General features: G+C 38.2%; 1 protein-coding gene across 3 annotated transcripts in view; it reads right to left on the bottom strand.

The window, feature by feature from the left end:
- Positions 1-9,586: 9,586 nt before the first annotated feature.
- Positions 9,587-20,859, bottom strand: part of Mllt3 (MLLT3 super elongation complex subunit) — a 270,688-nt gene continuing 259,415 nt past the window's right edge. For all 3 annotated transcript variants that reach the window (XM_046467367.2, XM_046467368.2, XM_058586380.1), the window contains one exon: positions 9,587-14,029. In XM_046467367.2, the coding sequence (XP_046323323.1) occupies positions 13,898-14,029 (132 nt within the window). In that variant the 3' untranslated portion in view covers positions 9,587-13,897. The remainder of the gene's footprint in view (positions 14,030-20,859) is intronic.

A 20,859-nucleotide genomic window follows, 5' to 3' on the forward strand; every position in this document is an offset into this window, starting at 1 on the left:
CAAGTCTACTCTGTCATTATGCCCCTTTCTATCCAGACAAGGGGAAAGTTCCACTGGTACAGAGTGAATGAATATCTTTTTAGTTTTGCGTGTGGTTTTGTTTTGTTTGGTTTGGTGCTGGAGATTGAACCCAGGGCTTTGTGCATGCAAGGCAAGCACTCTACCAACTAACTATATCACCAGCCCCAGAGTGAATATCTTTTAGAAAACCAACTCCATTTCTTAGGATCCAAAGGCCATGCATCTGGAGGGCCCAGAACTTTGCAAATATGTTTCCAAGGCTTGATGTTTTGTGATCATCAGCCTCTCTCTGGAGCTATCACTTGTTGTGTTTTCACCATGTTCCAGGCATTGTGCTGATTTTCATGCATTATTTCACTTAATCCACTCCCAAACTCCAGACCTGATGGCTACACTTCTTCCAGAGCCCTTCAGTGGCTTCTCATCTCTCAGGAGAAGCCAAGCCCTTTAAGTTAAGTCCCCTGTGGGCTTTCTGGCCCTGTTCTCTGGATAGCTATCTTTCTGTGTCTCTGTACTAGCTGGTTTTCTTGCTGTTCCTCCAACTTGGGAACCAGCCTCCACCATAGCTGCTCTGGAAAAAGCCCAAGTTCCTTAGATGGCCATGAGGACAGCCATTATCTGCCTCTGCCTATTTCTCCAGTTTCATCTCTTGTTTTTCCCCTCCCAGATCCTATCTTTGAGTCATATCAAATTCCAAATCCTCTATCTTCTCCTCTTAGTCCACACAATTCCCCTTTCCTAGAATGTCCTGAGCAGGGTCAATTACACAGCTCTACAGAACTCAATGCAAGTTCTACCTGCCCCTTCAAGTGACTCATCCCACTTGTAACCTCATCCTGTCCTGTAACCTCGGGTTTTCTTGTTTGGCTCTAAATTCTATCTTGAGCCTCCTCTTCAACTTAGTATCTTCACAGCTATTTCACAATCTGGTAAATCAGATCCATCAATAACCGATGAAGAAGTAACCATGGGATGGGCCTGCAGGAAAGATGATTACTTATTGATTTAGCTGTAATTTATACCACAGTTTTTCCAAAAGGCAGTTTATAATCAAAAGACCTATATTCAGGAAAGTTAATGGCATACAAAATTAAAAGCCACATAGGAGGATGAAAAAGCAAATCCTCCAAATAACAGGGATATTTTTCAATATTTAACCCTAAGTTTTCTATCAGACAAGCAAGAAAAGTTCAAGAATGTGCTTTATAGCTTGCACATGGGTTCATGTTGAGAATTTCTCCATTAAGAGAGAGTGGCTTTCACAAGATTGGTCATGAGTTTTCAGATTTCCATCCTATATATTAGATTTTTTCACTAATAATCAAATCAATTTAAAGCAAAAGAGGAGGGGATTTTTAAATGTATATAGTTTTATGCCCTTTGAAAAACCTTCTTTCCTCCCCATTTGTAACCAACCGAAATTTAAAGCCTGGCCCCAATGCTGCATCAACTTAGGAATCACCCAAAAAGTAAAACCTACAACCTTCCTCATGTAGCAGTGCTCACTTTATCAGAAGTGGCTTTCTCTTGAGGTGCAGCCATCAAATCAGGTATTTGATGACCCTTTTAAAATACCTTTAATTCAGAGGTATCTTGGCATGCATGCCTTTCATTTTGAAGAAAAAAAATATTTGATTATCTAGATAATTCATCAAAATTCATTTCCACAAAATGGGCTTATTGTGGATGGATTAGTGATTTAACTATGTAAATATGGTAGAAAATCATTCATAGGGAGGACCTGGATCACTACACAAAAGTCCTTGAACCTAAAAATCCAAATTGTGAATCATATGGAGACTAACAAAGCTAGTATATGCCCACCAAAGTAAAAAGCTACATGATCCCAGGGAAATAAGTTTTTGATCTTGGTTACTGCTTGAAGTACATGAGGAAATAATGCATTCACTGAAAGGCAAAATTGAAACAAGAAGACTAAACAGTTTTCTTCTTTCACTTGAATTGCTCACAAATTTGATTATGTAAAAGAAACTTGAAAATTTTATACTTGGTGTGGGTTTGGGGATCAGGACACACTAAAGCTTTCAAAGCCAACATATTGTCTTCATCAGAGAAAATTTGAGTGTGCATTCTTTACTTCTGGTTTATTTTTATCCAGATGGATTTGCATTTGATTTGCCTTTTCCTATGCACCTCATTTTGGAAAATTTCCCTCCTCTTTTTCATTGACCTAATAGGCAACCATCAACACACAGTCTCAGGAGAATCGCTCAGGGATCAGTATGTACCGTTCCACCAACCCAGTGCCCTGTGCGTTATATACCACACCAAGCCAAATCCCAGGAATATTGGTCACAAAGGCAAATTAACCATATAGGGACTAAGGATGGATCTAGGGTTACATTGCTCAATGTAAAGGTGTAGTTTTAACTTCTTTGCCCCCAAATCCCTAAGGCAAACATGGCAACATTTCCCATAATTTTGTGATAAGCATTATCTGGAGAGTATGTTCAAATTGTAGCCCTCTAGGCTTAGTACCCAGAGATTAGGTCAGGATGCTGGGGATGGATATGGACCTCAGGAATACATGTTAATGTCAAAGGAAACAGAATCCTGGTAGTTGAAAGTGCAGGAAGTTTGTCCCTAAGATACTAATTTCCAAACATGGCTGCAGAATAGAATCATCCGAGGAAATTTAGCCACTGGGATTCCTGTCCCTTGTTTTAGGTTTACTGAAAAACAATCATGGGCATCAAGACCTAAGGCTTTATTTTTTATACTCCCACCCTGGCTGTGCATTAGAATCATCTGGGGAGCACTTGAAAATACCAATGTCCCCAGCCCTATGCAGAACAATTAAATCAGAGCTTGTAGAAGAGGTATAGCTAGTAAAAACTCCCTAGGTGATTCTGATGAAATGAGACCACAGCTCAGCAGACGGGAAGCACTGATTTTGAAGGTTAAGATGAAGCTAAGGCCATCAGTTTTTACTCTGTGCTCAACAAACTAGAGCAGTGAGGAGCCACTACATGAGCTTTATGGGAGACTCTGTGGGCTGCTCCTTTGTTCAACTCAGGACCCAGATTGTTCCCTGTGCATGGCTTTAAGATGACTATTTATTTAAATCTATCTTTAAAAAGCCTGTGAAACTTGGATCAAATTAAGAAGTTCCCCATCAGTAATGGGAAGGAGGAGGCTATAATCCCAGAAAAGCTACTCAGTCTGCCTGCCAGTTAAGGATTTCCATGTAGCTTTGAAGAAGTTCTAACTACATGATGACATTGTTTCTTAGGAGTGAAGAGACTCTACCCTCTGCAAAATGGAAAGAAAAAACTACGGACAAAGCAGTTATATTTTCACAACCTCCTAAGGATAGTGTTTAGCACAGGGTTAAGCACCCAATAAATATATGTTGAATGACTAAATTTTCATCATCCTTGCTAAAACCTTAAATAACCTTTAAATATGTCTCACTGTGGATTTTTCTTTAATTTCTAAAGAAATCATCACTGCAGTCATCATCAGGAAGTATGGTGCCAGGGACAATGGGAATTAGTAGCAAATTGCTTCAACTTTTAATGTAGAACAAATAAGTTCTTAGTTAACTGACTCAAATGTTCAGAAGGATGGGAATTTCAACACTGACATTTCTCCATGTGTGGGGCACAATAATGCACTCACCAAAGATGATCACACACTAATTCCCAGAACCTGTAAATATAATTCTTTACATAGTAAAGGGGCAGATGTGATTAAAGATCTTGAGATGGAAACATTTTTCTCAATGATCTGGGTAGTCCCAAGTTTCCCAGCATTGCTAAAAGATAAAAGGAGGAGGCAGGTCAGAGTGGGAATAGAAGAAGCTATTTTGATGGCTTTAAAGATGGAGGAAGAGGGGCTGGGGTTGTGGCTCAGTGGTAGAGTGCTTGCCTAGTATGCATTTGTCACTGGGTTCAATCCTCAGCACAACATAAAAATAAGATAAAGGTATTGTGATCTCCTAAAACTAAAAAAATATATATTTTTAAAAAACGAAAAGATGGAAAAAGGGGTCATGAGCCAAGAAGTGCAGGTGGCTCCTAGAAGCTGAAAAAAGTAAGGAAATTGATTCTCCCTATGATAAACACAGCTCTGATAACACTCTGATTTTAGCTTAGTGACTTTCACTTCAGTCTTCTGATTTCCAGAAATGTAGGATAATAAATTTCTATTGTCTTAAGCCATTAAGTTCATGGTAATTTGTTACAACAGCTATAGGAAATAAATATATAATATTTAAGATAAAGTAACAGAAAAAAAATACTGACTAAAGTAGCATTTCTTTGCATTTCAGCATAGTGAAGAACTACATTAGCATACTCTACAAAGTGATATGGCCAACAGCATCTCATCAAGACTCTGGTGTGGCCTTGAAAAGTACATTGCTGAACTAAGAGAGAAGAGAGCTAATAGCCATAAATCAAATCACAAATGGTAGGATGGCAAAGACTCATTTTTATATTATATACAAGTCCAACTTAAAAAATATGATACCATGCTAAGGTATGGGTAGAGCAGTACCGTACAAGAGGTCTTGTAATGGGTAGTATCTGGTCAACCAGGATCCCAACTTAGCCTTCCTTCCAATGAAATGGCCAACACTATGGAGAGGATGACTTCCATCCCAAATGCCACTCACCCAATTGGTGATGGCATTCTCTACTGCCTCTGACTGTTGTGTGAAGATGACAGTGATGATCATACACCCTCTCAAAAAGTTGTCATAAAGTCATGTTTGGAAGAGAATCTTCTCATGCTGCCCTTCCTGAGACACTCATTCATGACATGGTGATATAGAATTTGGAAGGTTTTAGTCATGCAGGGGTCAAATCAATGGAGTCATAAGGAGTTCAAACCTATAACCTCACCAGCATGATCTCTAGCAAATGAGCTCATCCAGTGGAAGTACAACTATTTTATGAATTCTAATTCTGAGACCTGAAAAAAAGAGTGCTTTGCTTCTGGCTCCCTTTCTTTCCCATGGGCTAAAAGCAGTTTCAGAGGAGCAACAGTCAGTTCCATAGCTGAAGACTGCCCTCCAAGAATGGGAATGTGGGGAGGAGCAATGACCATGGCTGTGAACATAGTGGGTGTATCACAATAGGTTGACACTTGAGGTTAAATGACAAATAGGAACAGAGTAATCCTACACACAGGCAAAGTTCTCCACCAAGGAGAATAGAGGCTCTTGCCAGACTCCACTAGCATAAAAGTACCTACCATTTACTGAATACCATGGACCAGGCATAATGTTCTAAATGCAATATAATCTTCACAGTCACCTTAAAACAGAGGTGCTTTGTTAATCCCATCTCACAAATAAGAAACCAAAGCTCATGAATGTCTATTGTTTAAGGTTACAAGGCTTGAAGTGGCAGATATGGGATTCAAAACCAAGCTTTTCTGACTCAAGTAACTGTTATTTGTTTTTCTCATCACACTTTTTATTACTATTAATATAATGGCCAAATAAGGGACATGATTTTGGGGAAAAGACACAGTGGAGAATGCCATCAATGTATCAACCTACTTACAAGTCAAGAAAGGATTTATTTACAGACATTCATCTACTGGTTCAACCTTTTTTGAGCATTTGTTCTATGCTAGGAATTGTGTCCATGCAACTGGGAATCAGGAAATTATCAAAAGATATCAGGTCTCAGGACTTGGAGACAGAGGGAGAGCAGCAAAATTCCAGGAGCTGCTGGGAATAAAGACCAACCACCAAGATAGAGCAGTGGCCCCAGAGTGACTAAGCAGGAGACAATGAAGAAGTAGCCTCTCAAGCAAAGGTGTTGGGAGTGAAGAAAACCACTATGACCTCAGCATGCAACAGGCTCAGGAAACTGGACCAGGAATGAACCCTTCCTGAATATGGGACTGATGGTCAGTATTGCCTACTCATTTATTTTTTTATTTTTTCTTTAATATTTATTTTTTTAAGTTGTAATTGAACACATTATGTTTATTTTATTAATTTATTTTTATGTGGTGCTGAGGATTGAACCCAGGGCCTCACACATGCTAGGCAAGCACTCTACTGCTGAGCCACAACCCCATCCCCCTGCCTACTCATTTATGTAAATAACAGGCTATTATAGGGGTAGGGCAGGGAAGGGGTGGCCAAAGACCACCTCAACCACCATGGTTCTTCCGCATCAGTGAAAATGCCCCTTGAACCGTGAGCCCTAAGGGCCACCCTTACTGTGAGGGAGCCACTATATGTACCATAAAGAGGATGCTGCTGGGGCTCAGGACATGATACTCCCAAATATGGCACCCTGGAGTACTGAGCTGAAGGAAACTGAGAAAACAGCAGAACAGTCACTTTGATTTCACCCTTACCTTTCTCTCCTAAAGCATGATCATAAAAGAAATTCTGATCTACTTTGCCTGAAATAGATTGTAAGACCCTCATTGAAGAAGGGCCCTGCCATATATCTGGAGGCCAAGAGGACTCTGAAGGAACAGTCCTTGCTAAATTCCCCCCAATTTATTACCTTGAAGTCAAACTCCCCTTTGTCCAATCATATTTCTAACACTACTATCTGTTCCTCTCCAAACTTAAGCATAAAAATAGTTTTCCCTGTGTCTGTGGATCATTTCTGAAGGTCCTGTGTCATGTAAAATTCTCTCCTTAATCTTTATTAGAGGGATATCAACCACAAATTTTTCAATGGGTGAGGAAAGATACAATATTCTTCCATACAGAGGCCAACTACACACCTTCACATGCTGAACTAAAACTTCACAACTTCACATGCTGCACTAAAAAAGAAGTCTGAGGGGGTATTTTCAGTTTGGCATGTCCCAAAGTATGTTCCTTGGATCTATGGTTTCCACATATCCTGGTTGGCTGAAGATAGACTCAGTTTATTCCTGTTGTCTTGGAATAATCCTTAATAGTATCCTACTTTCCTCTCAAAATGGTTCCAGCTTGGACAATAAGTTAAATGGATACTTAACCCAGAAAACACTTCTAGGAATATCAAGAGCTGTGCTGTCTACTATCCCAAACAGTGTTGTAAGCCTTGAAGAATAAAATTATACTATAAAATTACTTTGATTAAGGAATTTTTCTTAAAAGCAAAACATCTATTATTAATCTGTATGATTACTATTGTGCCAGGTACAATTGGGAAATATTAACTTACAGTTAAACAATTTGTTTTTATAATGTATGTCTTTCTAGGAATTTAATATATTATTAGCATACAGTGAGCTACTATTCTAGAGAGGGGAAGACACAATAAATGTGTAAGCAATTAATATTATAATTAGGAAAACAATGATCTATTCCCCCAGTAATTGAGGTCAAAATAAAAGCCACACCACCTAAGAATTCCAATAGACATTTGTGAAGTCACCTGTCTTCCAACACAAGTTAGCATGATTCATGTCTGTCAAAAGCCATTGTTGGACATCTTGTTTCCTGAGTGCAAGAAAGTCCCCTTAATCAGTCTCCCACCTTGACCTGAGGTGGGCTTCATTGGTAGTCTCATTAGTAAAAATGTGCTTGGGAGGTGGGGGGAGTCCATCTTCCTTTGGTTTTTGTTTATTGGCCATAATTTAATTTTATTCCCTGTTCTATCTAGACTGAGGTGTTATTTACAACAGCATGACTCTCAAAAGAGAACTTTTGTTGGTGCCTAGCACCCAGGGAATAGATTAGAGCAAAAGGAGGTTTATTACACTCTAAGAACACATTCTGCCCCCCAGGACTGGGAAGTATCGAGGAGGTGCTTAAAGACACTCACTCACACACACACGCTCCTACCCTTTGGTGGATTCTGTGCAGAGTAGAGATGCACGCTTAATGAATACGCCAAGTTAAAAACTTTCCCTCCTGGAACAAAGCAGGAGAGCCTCTTTATGTTGTATGGACTGCAGATGCCAGGAGCTGAGCCTGTCCCAAAGCTGCCCTCCACTGCTCAGAAACTAAGCCATCTTGCTGCGTTTAGCACTTCTCCCCAGACCACCCACCCAGACACGGATACACAAACCACATGTGTGAGGAATGCTGTTCGCTAGGAAATCCGTATCAGTATTTCAACCTTATTACTTGCACAGACTGCCCTTTTAGTGCGACTCATTTGTTTTATCTTTTCAATAGCTTTATTTTCTTTTAATGGCCTGGATTTATCCTTTTCTACCCTTTTGAAACTTCAGAACCCTGGGGTGGGGGCTGCATGTAGTGGAAGACGTGATTGTAAGAGGAAAAACATGCTCATGGCTTTGCCTTGTGTTCCTTGTTAGTCTCTATTCCACATAGCCACCTACTTTGTGCAGATTGCCCAGGGACCCGATAACCACCCCACATTATAGAAGTAGACTCAAGGAACCTCCTTGCAGGGGGTGCATTATTTCTGTTGTTATTTAACAGTTATAGGGTCCAGTTATAATTACTGGAGTGATATTAGTTTGGGCCATGTATTTCCCTTGCCAGCTCTTGGGGATCATTTTGGTTACTCTTCTTTAATTAAGAGGAAATTAAGACCCAGAGGCTAAGCTGAAAGCCAAGGGCAATTTAACAACCTTTGAAATAGACTGGAAATGCCTCTACAGAAAGGGACCACATAAACAGGAAGGTGTGGATACTATTACCTGGTGGAGAAAGCAGAATCATTGAAATATGCTTGGTATTTTCTATTTGGGTGGTATCCTGGCCAAGGAAACCAGTAAAATACCCTTAGCTGCTCCATAATCAGAAAGAAGAAGAAAAAAGAAAAAACTGCTAGTTTTAGACAATCTATCTCTAAAATACCATGGAGGTCTGTGTCAACCTTGATCTGTCATCTCTCTCCAGGTTTCCTTGCATATCCCAGTGGGGACACTGCTCTGAGATAATGGAACAAATGTGCTAAGAAAAACCATGTGACACAGTGCACTCCTGGAGTCGGCTTTAGCAGGCTCACGATAGTGATCTTGACTCTCCCCACACTGGAGAAGATGCTAGGCTATTATTTTATATACATACACAAATGAACATCTGTAAAATAAGGAAAACAGATCAGTCTAATTCACGTGTGGCAATTAGTAAGTTTTGCTCACCTAAAGTCAGTTTCTAGCTGATCAAAGACAAAGCAGTCTACCGCAATCCCCTACAGGGCTTGTTGGTCTGAATGAAGAGAAGGTCAGTTTCTCAAATTTGATGTCTCTTTACTAATGAGTATCCCATTTAATTTTCCTTGGTTATTTGCCAAACTCAATGTATTTTAATTTCCCTTTGTTGTAGTAGTTTCTATCCTTCCTTTCAAATCAAGTTAGCATGCTCTGGTACTAAAATAAATGCTTTGTAATATCAACTCTGTCTAGCTATAGCTAGACAATTACTATATCAACCCTTCCAAAGGAGTAGGGGGAAAAGGATGCACATATAAACTGCCCTCAGCAGGTTTGAGGCACACTACCGGTTCTCTGGTTACTTCAATTCTTTTCATTCTTTAGAAATAGCATTGCTGTATGACAAGAGGCTTATTTTTCCTGAATTGCAAAGTAGAACCAAACTGGTCAAATAAATCTGTAAGACTATATATTGTTAAAAAAAAAAAAAAAGGAGCCACAATAGATTAGGCATGAATTTAAGTAAAACACCTATTTCTGTCAATCTGTACTTACATTTCAACATGGGTTTTAGAGATGGCAAATACATCCTGCGTGTGCCTTGTAGTTCACATAAAAGCATGTATACACACATACACAGTGTATCTTTCAACATAACTACACATACACACTCCATTAAAAAGATACTGACAGATTTATAAAACGTATTGGCCTTGCACTGTTAATCTCAAGAATACATTTTTACTTAATTTATTTTTGCACTGCATGGTAGCTCTGGCCACCGTTAAGGATCTGTCAGCATTTCCATCATAACTCTATTTTCAGAATACTGGAGTACAAGTGCCAAAGTACATATTTACAGTTTACAGACAGCGGTGGCTTTGTCTTCCTTTTAAATTGACTTCTTCAATGAATCTTTACAAGGAATATTCGGGGATGGCAGTGCCTACATAATAAAAAGCATCATATAAAACAGAAGAGGTCAAAAGATGTCGACTTGCAGCCCAAGACTAACCTACACCACGGGAATTGACTCCTTCGTGTTCACTGCAGCTGTAGTAGTCTCTACATCATAGTCATAGTGTTAGAGTGACAGTCCAAAGCAAAATTACTCTGATAATATATATATATATATATATATATATATATATATATATATATGTGTGTGTGTATGTGTGTGTGTGTATATATATATATAGGTATATAAATATAGGAGCAGTACACAGCATTAGTACACAGACACTAAAGGTGGAAAGTAATAAGCACACAGCAAATTACTCCGAGCTGATCACTTCCACAGTGAGAAAAATGAACACGAGCCACCAAACACAGACATTGACCATTTCCAACACTGAACATCCAACTCTATTAAATAGGTAGAGCTAAAACATTTAAGAGTAAAGTCTCTCTTAAACAAGTGTTAACTACATTTGTGGGGCTTGAAATGGTAAACATTATGTTATACAGGCCTAAATTGTCATTTGTTTGCTTTTTAAAGATTAGGTGGGTCTGTAAAAGGTATCAGCAAAAACTGGTTTTGGTGGAAGAAATTTTCTAGTGGAAGAAAACCAATTTTATTGGCTTTTTCCACAAAAAGGTGAATGATTCATTTACAGAGTTTTGCTTAGCAATTTAAAAATGTTTAGGACATTCTTACGAGGTTTTTTTTTACCCCCCTAAAACTCTTGTCTCCTCATCTATACTTTGACACAATATGTAAGCATATATAGACATTTGTTCACATAGAGAGAAGAACGGGTCATGGCAAAGATACAGAATAACTGCAAACATCTGCTAATATAACTGGTGTATCCTAAGACAGAAGAACTCCCTCTCACACACCTCCTGCTGCAAAACCAGAAGCAAAAGCTAATTTATAAAGGGCGGCTGAAAGCACAAATTCTGTACATACATTTTTCCACCTCAAATCACAGGGGGAAACTTTGAAGACAGTTTATCATACTCTGGCTGGTTCAAACCATATTCACATTTGCCCAATTAACTTTATTTGAAACATCTATTTTTTTAATATATATATATATATATATATATATATATATATATATATATATACATACATATATATATACACCAAAGAAATTAAACCCTGCCATTTCCCCTTTGTGCTTAAAAAAACCAAAGCCACTAGGGTACACATGTTAAGAAAATTCTCAACAAGTTTCAAAGGTGAGTATGCATAAATGGGGCAGAACTGAGCAGGTGACTTTATGAAAAGTCTTATAACTCTGAGATTTAACAGAGAGGGGATTTATTACTTCTGTATTTAAAAATCACATGATGAGGACCAGAGTACTGCTTCAAAAAACAAACAAACAAACAAACAAAAAAACACTCCAAATCTAGCTAACTATTAGAATTTTGTGGGAAACACATTTTGCTGTCTGGATAATAGGAGGTTGGCAAGTTTTTCCAAAATTTGTTACTAGTTTATAAACGTACATGGTATGCTATTTGGAAGACATGTGATTATCTAATATTCAGGTCTAAAGTATATCACTGTAATAGCTGCCCTTATTTATTTATTTATTTTGGTGGGGAGGAGAGTTGTTTTTTTTTTTTAAATCTGACCTAGTTTCTTGGTTACTGACTTATGGGGAAAAAAAAATCTTTACATTGCCAAATCAAAAATTTTGCCACACAATTTAGTTACAAAAATAAAAATGGCCCAAATTACATATAAATGTTTTTAGTTAAACCAAAGAGATATATTAGTTTAAGCACATAAATTTCTGGTTTAGTGAGAATATGTGAATTATCAGTCAGAAATATTTCCATATAAGCATTTCCCTCCCCTTTCACCTGTAAAGTTAACTATAACTAAAACCACACAATTCATCAGTCACCTAATGTCCAAAATAACTTGGAAAGTATCATCTCTGTAATTGCACATTGAGAAGTGGACTACAATAACGAATGCTTCAAGTACAGTTCATGCCAATCATCATAAAGAATCATAACATTCTTGAAAGTACACTTGTCCTCTGGGAGGACACTTCAGAGAAGTAATTTACAAGGAGCATGGCTGTATTATAATTTTTTTTAAAAGGAAAAAATAGTTTCTTTGGATAGAAAGAAACAGTGTAAAAAATGCTTTTTAAAATGCAGAAATCACTCCATTACCAATCTGCATTTACATTACTGCCTACTAGAAGAATGGGTCTGGAGAGACCATTTTTTTGTACAGACACTAGTTAATCTCTGAATGAAAAGACAGCATCTGGCACAGGAGCAAATGAGGGAGATCCTGGTCTATTAGCACAGAGACTTCCTTAAGGCTGATCCAGGGACAGACCTTTGGATCCAGAAGCATTTCTTCCTTTCTTTTCATTGTGGTTGAGTTCCTAGTAAAGACCTAGAAGATGAGCTGTTCTCACTTTTCATTTCTCCATTTATGGAGAGGATAGAATAATGACACCAAAAAGTACTTTGGTTTTTTTTTTCTTTTAAAAAATAATTTTCTTTCTTTTGCATGCCACAGGACAGAGTTCTAGTTCCAAAACAAGGGTACAAGAACAAAAATATCCCCCACCCCCCAACCATCTTTACTTTCACCAATACAGGAAATCCTTCTGGAAACATTAGCAAGGGACTAAACAGGTTTCGAACCACTGAATCTACAAGTTAATACACAGTCTGTTATGGCAGAATAACCAAGATTTTTCCCCCAAAGAAAGATTTTAATTTTTCAAATATAAAAGAGTCTAAGAGAATCGTATGTGAACAAACAAAACTCTGATTCCTGGTTTTACAATAAAGATGAATACCAAGCTGGCAGCTGAAGAGAGCTGAACCTCTAATAAATAGATCCAAATTAAGAATTTCTACATTTCTTTAGAAAACAGGATTGGAATTTTTTTTTTCAAATGCTGATCCTGTGGAATGCCTTTACTTCCATATTTGCCTAATATTATAACAGTAAAACAGACACAAGAATGTCGATGACAGCTCGACAATGCTGCAGTCAGGACGTTTACAGGTACGCTCTTGTATAAGTCCTACAGGTTTATTGACTAAGGCTAGACAGCAATTCATATGATCCTATTTGGTGCCTTTTCTACCATGGTCCAAGATCATTACATGGAAACAGCCAAGGTCTGGCCCCAACTTTCAGAAAAAAGACCACAAAGAAGAAAATCAAAGTGGCTATTTGGTCCCCCCAGTTGAAAATTTGTGTCCTGGAACTGGAAAAACAAAAGGTGGAAAATACAGACTGCAACAAGTTAAAGGACTTGGAAAAAGTTGGTGGAAAGTGGCACGGTATACAAGTAAGGTCACTGGGCTTGGGATGGCAAGGGCGCTGCATTGAAAGAGCATCCACGGGACCAAGTACTCATAATGTCTGGTGGTGTCATTCCCTCAACGACTTTAGAATATCTGTATGCGATAATAAATAGATCAGTTATGTAATAAGGCAGTGTGTTGAGTATGCGTTCGTCCTGTGGAATGAACCACCACGGAGAGAGACATGATACCATACACATTCTTTAAGTTTTCTTGTATTGTGTTTGCTTTGTTTGTTTTCAAGGCTATCCAGGCTAACTCTTCCCGGGGATTTCCTTGGAGAGAAGAGTGGTCCGCTGAGGCTGGTTTGCTTAACCTCTCCTTTATCAAGAGATGATGACTGGCTTTAAAGGAAAATAAAGCTGAAGGTTGTTTGATTTTTATTTTTTCCCTTTTGGTTGCATCATTCTGAGTGTTTTCATATAAACAACAATAACAAAAAAAAATCACAACCAAAAAAAAAAAAAAAGCAATAGTTTTTGATGTTTTGATGCATCCAGTTGTTATATCCTCAGGATGTTCCAGATGTTTCCAGGTAACTCTGTAGTTTACGGACTGTAGTTTTGTCCAGCGAGCAAAGATCAAAATCAAATGTTGTGTTTGTGATATGAAAGTGTCCAGTTTCTTCTATAAGGTTCACAATCTGAAGGAGTAAAGAAAAAAAAGTTTGAGAAATAAGTAAAAGACATCAAAAGGCTCAGATTAAGAGATGGAGGGGCTCAAACATGGATCCAAGTGATAAACACCCTTATTTATAATGAGAAAAATCAAAAGTACCTTACTTAGCCAGTTTGGTAAGTCAAATATACATAAAGTCTTCGAAAAATTCTCACAGAAAACAGACTTATTTGTTCTCAATTTTCATCCTTTTAAAATGCTGCTTTCAAGTCAACAAGAGAATATTTTCCTTGGGTGGGTGGTTAGGGAGAAAGAAAATTTCAAGACTTCTATAAAAATTAGTTCCTGATCAACAGATAGTGACTATGCTTAACAGACATAAACAAACTTCAACCTAGAAATAACAAAACTTCTTTCAAAAAACAACACATGCAAACAAAACAAAAAATCATTTTTATTTGAGTACATAATTATTGAAAATTTAGACAGTATAGAAACGCACAAAGAAAATAATAATAGAAACTACGTATAATCCCCCTGATGAACACAGTATTGAGTATGGGCCCCCAGGGACCCCCCTATGTCACCAGGACTATTTTGTTCTCTAATCTGGGTACTGGTTACACACCCCATGTTCACTTTGTAGCTGTACATGTTCTGCTACTTTTATAAAAAATACATACAAATGTTTATTACTTATAGTTGTGCTCAGCTATTCCCTTGAGTATTCCGGAGAGAAAAATTTTATGTAGAAAAAGAGAGGATGCCAATGTCTCCCCAATTAGAACAAGATACACTGCATTTCTGTTTTGGCTCCAACTTATGGAAAAATGACATGTTAAATGGCAGTGGTGGCAGAGGTGGTATTCTCTTGCCAAGGCTTGTAGCAGGACAGTTTTGAAATTTCAATATGAAGAATGAAGTTGGGTCTGGACAGTTCTGAAATTTCAATATGAAGAATGATGTTGGGTCTGGGTGTGAGACATTCTTTTCCCATGTACTGTCTTTCTACTCCAATGTTACTAATAATCTTATCAGAAATGGATACTGGGCCTGGGCAGTGGGGTTTTTAACTAGGTGTGTTAATGGTTCAGAAGTGGGATGGGAATTAACTTTAGCAATCTTTGAGAGGGAGGAAAATCAGCCTTAGGGCAAGAGAAAGAATATTTGCACAAAGTGAACACTTGGCAAACTTCCACTTCTCATTTGTCTGTATTATTCCCTTTCTATCTCCTGATTCTAAATCTCTTTAGTGCAATAATTTTAAGAATTTTAAATTATTTACCCTATGATTTATTCAATTAATTTTTGGATTATCTGATGCCAATCTGAAAACCAGCAGAATTAAGACTTTTCACCTTCTCTTATTACACTTACTTTTCCTTGAAACATCTGTGAACTATTCCCTATGGCTCAGTGGGTCTTACCAGAAAAAGTGTTCCCCATTCCTGATGCTATTTTTTTTTAATCTCAACAGAAGCATATTAGACATATTAAGCCTAAATCTAATTAACTGCAAAACTCCAAACTGAACTGTTATTGTCTTATTCAATCTCTGAAACTATTTTTGGAGATATAATTATGGTTTTAATAATACAACAAGTTATGCCTACTGTGGAACATGACAGTTCCTGCAAACTGATCATCTATTTTCCATTATCCCCTTTACTAACAGGAACCTGACTTTTTGAGAGTAGCAAATATGCTCAGCTAAAATGCTTGCCTCATCAGAATGCTGTGTAGCATTCGGTACTACTATTTATAACGTACTTGTCAGAAACCACTGGCATTTAAAAAAAAAAATTGTTGAAAATGTTATGGACGATGAACATGTGCCTTTTGCCTTCTGACCTTCTTGCTCTCTTTAATGTAGATGCAATGCCCAGAAGCACAGCAGCCATCTTCCATTCAGGAGGATGAATGCAACATATGAAAGATGGCAGAGCAGAAGAACAGAGTTTGTGTCTTCAGTGGCATCTTTTAAGCCACAAGATTGACTATGGATTACTATCCCTGGGCCTAACACATGTTGAGGAGGAAAGGAGGAGGGAACCTCATTCGCTTAAGCTACTAGATTCAGGGCTCCATTATATCTATCAATAGATCATCTGAAAGGATATGCCCAATTGTGATTAAAATATACCATTCATGGAGGAATTCATCAAAAATTACTGTATCAACACACAAAACAACCAAAATGGACACTGAAGTGTTTATTAACAAATAGTTTTAGAACTCTGATTCCCCACAAATATTTACATATAGAGACATAAACACACAGTTGTGTCCACACACACAAGCCTTTCATGGCAATCATATACTTAATTATACTAAACACTGGCTGAAATAAGAGTACTTTCCTGAGTACATTATCTTTTTTTTTTCTTTTACTACATTATGTAGAAACTGTGTATCTAGTATGTATTGGTAAATTTCAGGATTAAAAAAAATAGTCTCTTCAGAGCTACTATAATTTCAAATATATACAATAGAGATAATTACCAAGTAGACCAGAGGTGGACTCCTCTCCCCAACTAGTGGGATAGCAGGTAAGTGACAAGGCATTCAGAAGAGGGAGTTCTGGATTTGGCCTATAAAGTTCTTCTGCTCTTTATATGAATGGCACTGGAACATTATAACATCTGAGCCTCAGATTCCTCATAAGTAAAATGGGGACAATGCTATCTCTTCTACATATCATACAAGGATTTGCAGAGGATTAAATAAGATATGGTAAATAATTTCCTTATAAACTATAAATTACTACCTAGATCAGGGCACCATGGTTATGGTCATCATGTAAACTTATTATGTGGGAGATAACTAAAGAGCACATGGATTATCAGACCTGGTGCTTTTATCTCTGGCCCTTAACTACTGTTAGCCATTTCATTAGCAATAAAACAAATGAAGCAAGAAAAAAAAAATGCAGAACCTAAAACTCAAAAAAAGTCTACCTGATATTTTTCTTTTGTGGCTCTGGGGATTGAACCCAGGGAAGCTCTACTACTGGTATCCATTCCCAGCAATTTTTTGGGGGGGAGGCGTTACTAGGGACTGAACTCAGGGGCACTTGGCCACTGCCCCACATTCCCAGCCCTATTTTGTATTTTATTTAGAAACAGGGTCTCAATGAGTTGCTTAGCACCTTGCCATTGCTGAGGCTGGCTTTGAACTCATGATTCTCCTGTCTCAACTCCCAAGACGCTAAGATTATAGGTGTATGCCACCGCACCTGGCAATTCCCAACCTATTTTATTTTTGAGACAGGATCTCACTAAGTTGCCCAGGCTGGCTTTGAGCTTGCAATCGTCCTGCCTCAGCCTCACCTAGGATTGCAGGTGTGTGCAAATGTGCCAGGTTGAATTTATTATTATTAACAATTTTTTTAATAATCATAACAAAAGTTTTCAGGGAGAAGGGGAGAAAACAGATGAAGCCAAATAGTTGAAATGATGGGCTAAAACTGCAATGTACTGGGTAACGGAAGCACAGCCCTACACATTATCCTAAAATAACAGGGAACTTACCCTTTTAAGAAAATAGTTTTCTATGACTCAATATAGTGGTTCACTAATTATTGAACAATAAACAGAAAACTGGGCAATAAAAATTCCTTCTAGAAAAAAAGCCTCTTAATTTTAAAGCAAATAAACACTTCGGCCCGCTAGGAAATAAAGCCCCGGTCATCTCACATGCACTATAACATCTTTAGGTTTCCAGGGCTTCCCACCCAGCCTCCCACTTTCTCCACCACTAGCATGCCCCACCCTGCCTGCAGCCACACATATGCAAAGATAGAAAGGGAATCTGATAAATCTAACTAAATGAGCCCTGCAACTTTAATGGGAGTCTATAAGAATACATCAGGGCAGATGCAGAGACAGTCTTAAGGCAGTAGTAGTGGGAGCAGTTGGGTAGTTCGGGACTATTTGCCAAACGGAACGGCATTAATGATTTAAGTTATTAGAGCATGTACCCATGTCCTCAATTAAGTAAAGACTCCATAAAGAAAAATAAGTGCACATTCCTTTCCAGGAATCCCGATAGCTCAAACATCAGAAACACCATGTTAATGTGCTTTATTCCAATGACACAGGCCGCAAAGCCTGAAAACACGCTGCTAGTCTCCAAAGGACTCCACTCTTTTTGTAGGAATATAGTTTCTGGGATGTAATGTGGGTTTACCTTGCTGTCATTATGCTGCATCAAAATGCAATCATAATGCCCATCTAGAAGAATAATAGAAGACAGAGTAACTGCAGATAAAAGCATTCAAGGGAACAGGGTACATATGGGTAGTGAAAAAGAAAGTGTGTAAACTGCTTAACTCATTCTTCAGATGATGGCTGTTGTGAAAACATTTGTGATGGATGATTTCCTGCCACATCAGCCTTTTAAGGGGGTATCACAGAGGCTGTTGGTTGTTTTGTTTCAAGGAGGGTACTATCTACTTGTTAAGTCTATGACTCCCTCCCCTAACTCTGGTTTTTTAATTATAGAAAGCTACATGCATTCATTTACACACGATCTTAGCCAGGAGGCGGAGAAGCGATAGATGCCTTATTTTTGGTTGACTTATATTTTCAAATGCCAGGGCTCTTCCCATTCAAAGTCGCTTCTTCTAGGAGGGGGAAAGTCTTGAACAAGCTTTGCTTTAACTGATTCTACCTCAAGTGGAGCCAGTGCTCTGGTAAAATATCCTCTACTCCAGACAGGGAAGCCCTGTCTTCCACATGAAAATGTGTACCTCCTTTGGGCTACAATGCAGGCTATCAGACTCCAATCTACAAAGGATACCAATATGACAGGTAATTTCCCAGGATGGAGGAAATCATTTGCAGCAGAACACTTCTTAAGGAGGGTTCTCTGTGTTGTTAGGAGGAATACTCTAATACACCACTCATTCCTCAATCCCTGAAGGTGATTCTAAAAGAATGATAGCTGGTATCTAAATTGATATACTCTGTTCTAAGGAAGTTCTGGGTTTTCTCAGATTTTTTTTTTTCTTTCAGGCAAGGATACAAATCAAGCTTGCAGCTGAACTGCTAGGGAGGTTAAATATTTTTCACTTCAGTCTACAAATAAATGTGGAACACATGGTTTAAAGAAAAATCAAATTATTAGTCAGTCCTAGGTACTCTCTCCTTCTCTTTGTGTCCGCTCTACTGTATATTTACACTATGGAAAAGTGGCTTAGGCACATAGCCTCCCTTGAGCCAATGCTTTCTGTTCATTAAACTAAATACTGAGTGCCAGGATAGCATGTCCCCAGCGTAAAACATGCTATTAACCCCTTTTGTGAGCCAAATAAAATTGTCAGAGCAGATTTTTTTGATAGGGATGCACTGAACAGGAAAGAACTCAGGATATCATTCTGGGCCCACCAGAAATTCTGCCGCAGGTGTTCAAGTCTGCATGGAGGAGAACACAGAGACTTTGTAGAATGCATGCCATGAGATGAGCAGCCCTCAAGGTGGAGAATAACATTAGTTCTCAATAGTGCTATGTTTTACAATAGGAATTAATTAAGCAGTAAACCGTGACAGGACATGCATCATGGTATCATAATCACAAGCCTCAGCTGCATTACAAGGCAAAAGGCCAAAGACTGAGAGCTTTCAACCAGCCTGGGAATGCAATTAGGGTGAGAGGCTGTGTGCCCTGGGGTGCCTTTTTAGCCAGGTTAAAAATTCATAGATATTACTTTCTCCCTGTAGAATACTAAAATAATCCACTTGGATGGAATTCTACTAAGCTTCCTTCCCTCACAATTCTCTCAAAGGTCAAAATAAAGGACAACATTAAATTAGGAATGCCAATGACACCACAAGGTAAGACCCTGCCCAGTGGCATACTGTCCTTGATTCGTTGTCTGTGCTTTCTCTGTGAAGGTGCCCCCACCCAACTCAAACATCTGTCTCACTTTCCTGTGAGACTCACAATTTAGGCCTAGCTTGGGCATTAACAGCTTTCTTGGGCAATTCTTCCACAGTGGTTCAGAGTTGGTATCTGGGAAGGGATGGGAAGATCAGCTAATAGATTTACTGTCGGTATTAGTCAATTAACCCCAAATAATTGGTAAATGGCAGGCAATACAATTTTCCCTTCTACAGGAGAAAGTTGAAGAAAATCACACTTGGTCCTCTGTATCTGTGGGTTCTGCATCCTCAGATTGAACATAGATTGAAAATATTTTTTGGGGGAAAACTGTGCTGAACATGTACAGATTTTTTTCTTGTGCGTTTTATTCTCTCAACAATACAGTAGAGCAGTGATGACCAAAGCATTTACATTGTTTTAGGAATTACGAGTAACCTAGAGATGATTTAAAGAACGGAGGATGTGCACAGGTTATATGCAAATACTATGCCATCTTAGACGAGAGAGTCGAGCATCACAGAATTTGGTATCCAATGGGGACCTGAAACCTATGCTCTGTGGATGCCAAGGGAGAATGTACTTGCAAAGTACTGACTTAGGTTAAGCCACTCAAATCCTGCTCCCCCTGACCCCCATACTCACTTAAGAGAAAAATGCAAGACATGTAACTTATCCACAAACAAGAATCTAGGTCTGTAGACAAAGTCTTTTGTTCAAATCTAAAACTTTAGAAGGGTTAAAAGTTTATCAGACCAGTCAGGAAACTTGGCGAGTTTGAGAGTGTGTATTTATAGATTTAAGCAAAAATGTACACAGAATATAAATGTGACCATCAACCATTAAACATTTACAAAATAATTCACACACAGCTGGGGCACATTAAGTACTAATTTCCAGTCATTTGAAAGTAGTAAAAAAGAAAAAAATTTTGAAGTGAAACAATTTGCAAACTCGCCCTGGAATTTGGACGCA

The sequence above is a fragment of the Marmota monax genome, unplaced genomic scaffold (assembly GCF_021218885.2).
Source record: "Marmota monax isolate L192 unplaced genomic scaffold, Marmota_monax_Labrador192_F-V1.1 WCK01_AAM20220418_F8-fsc00033, whole genome shotgun sequence".
NCBI classification, from domain to species: Eukaryota; Metazoa; Chordata; class Mammalia; order Rodentia; family Sciuridae; genus Marmota; species Marmota monax.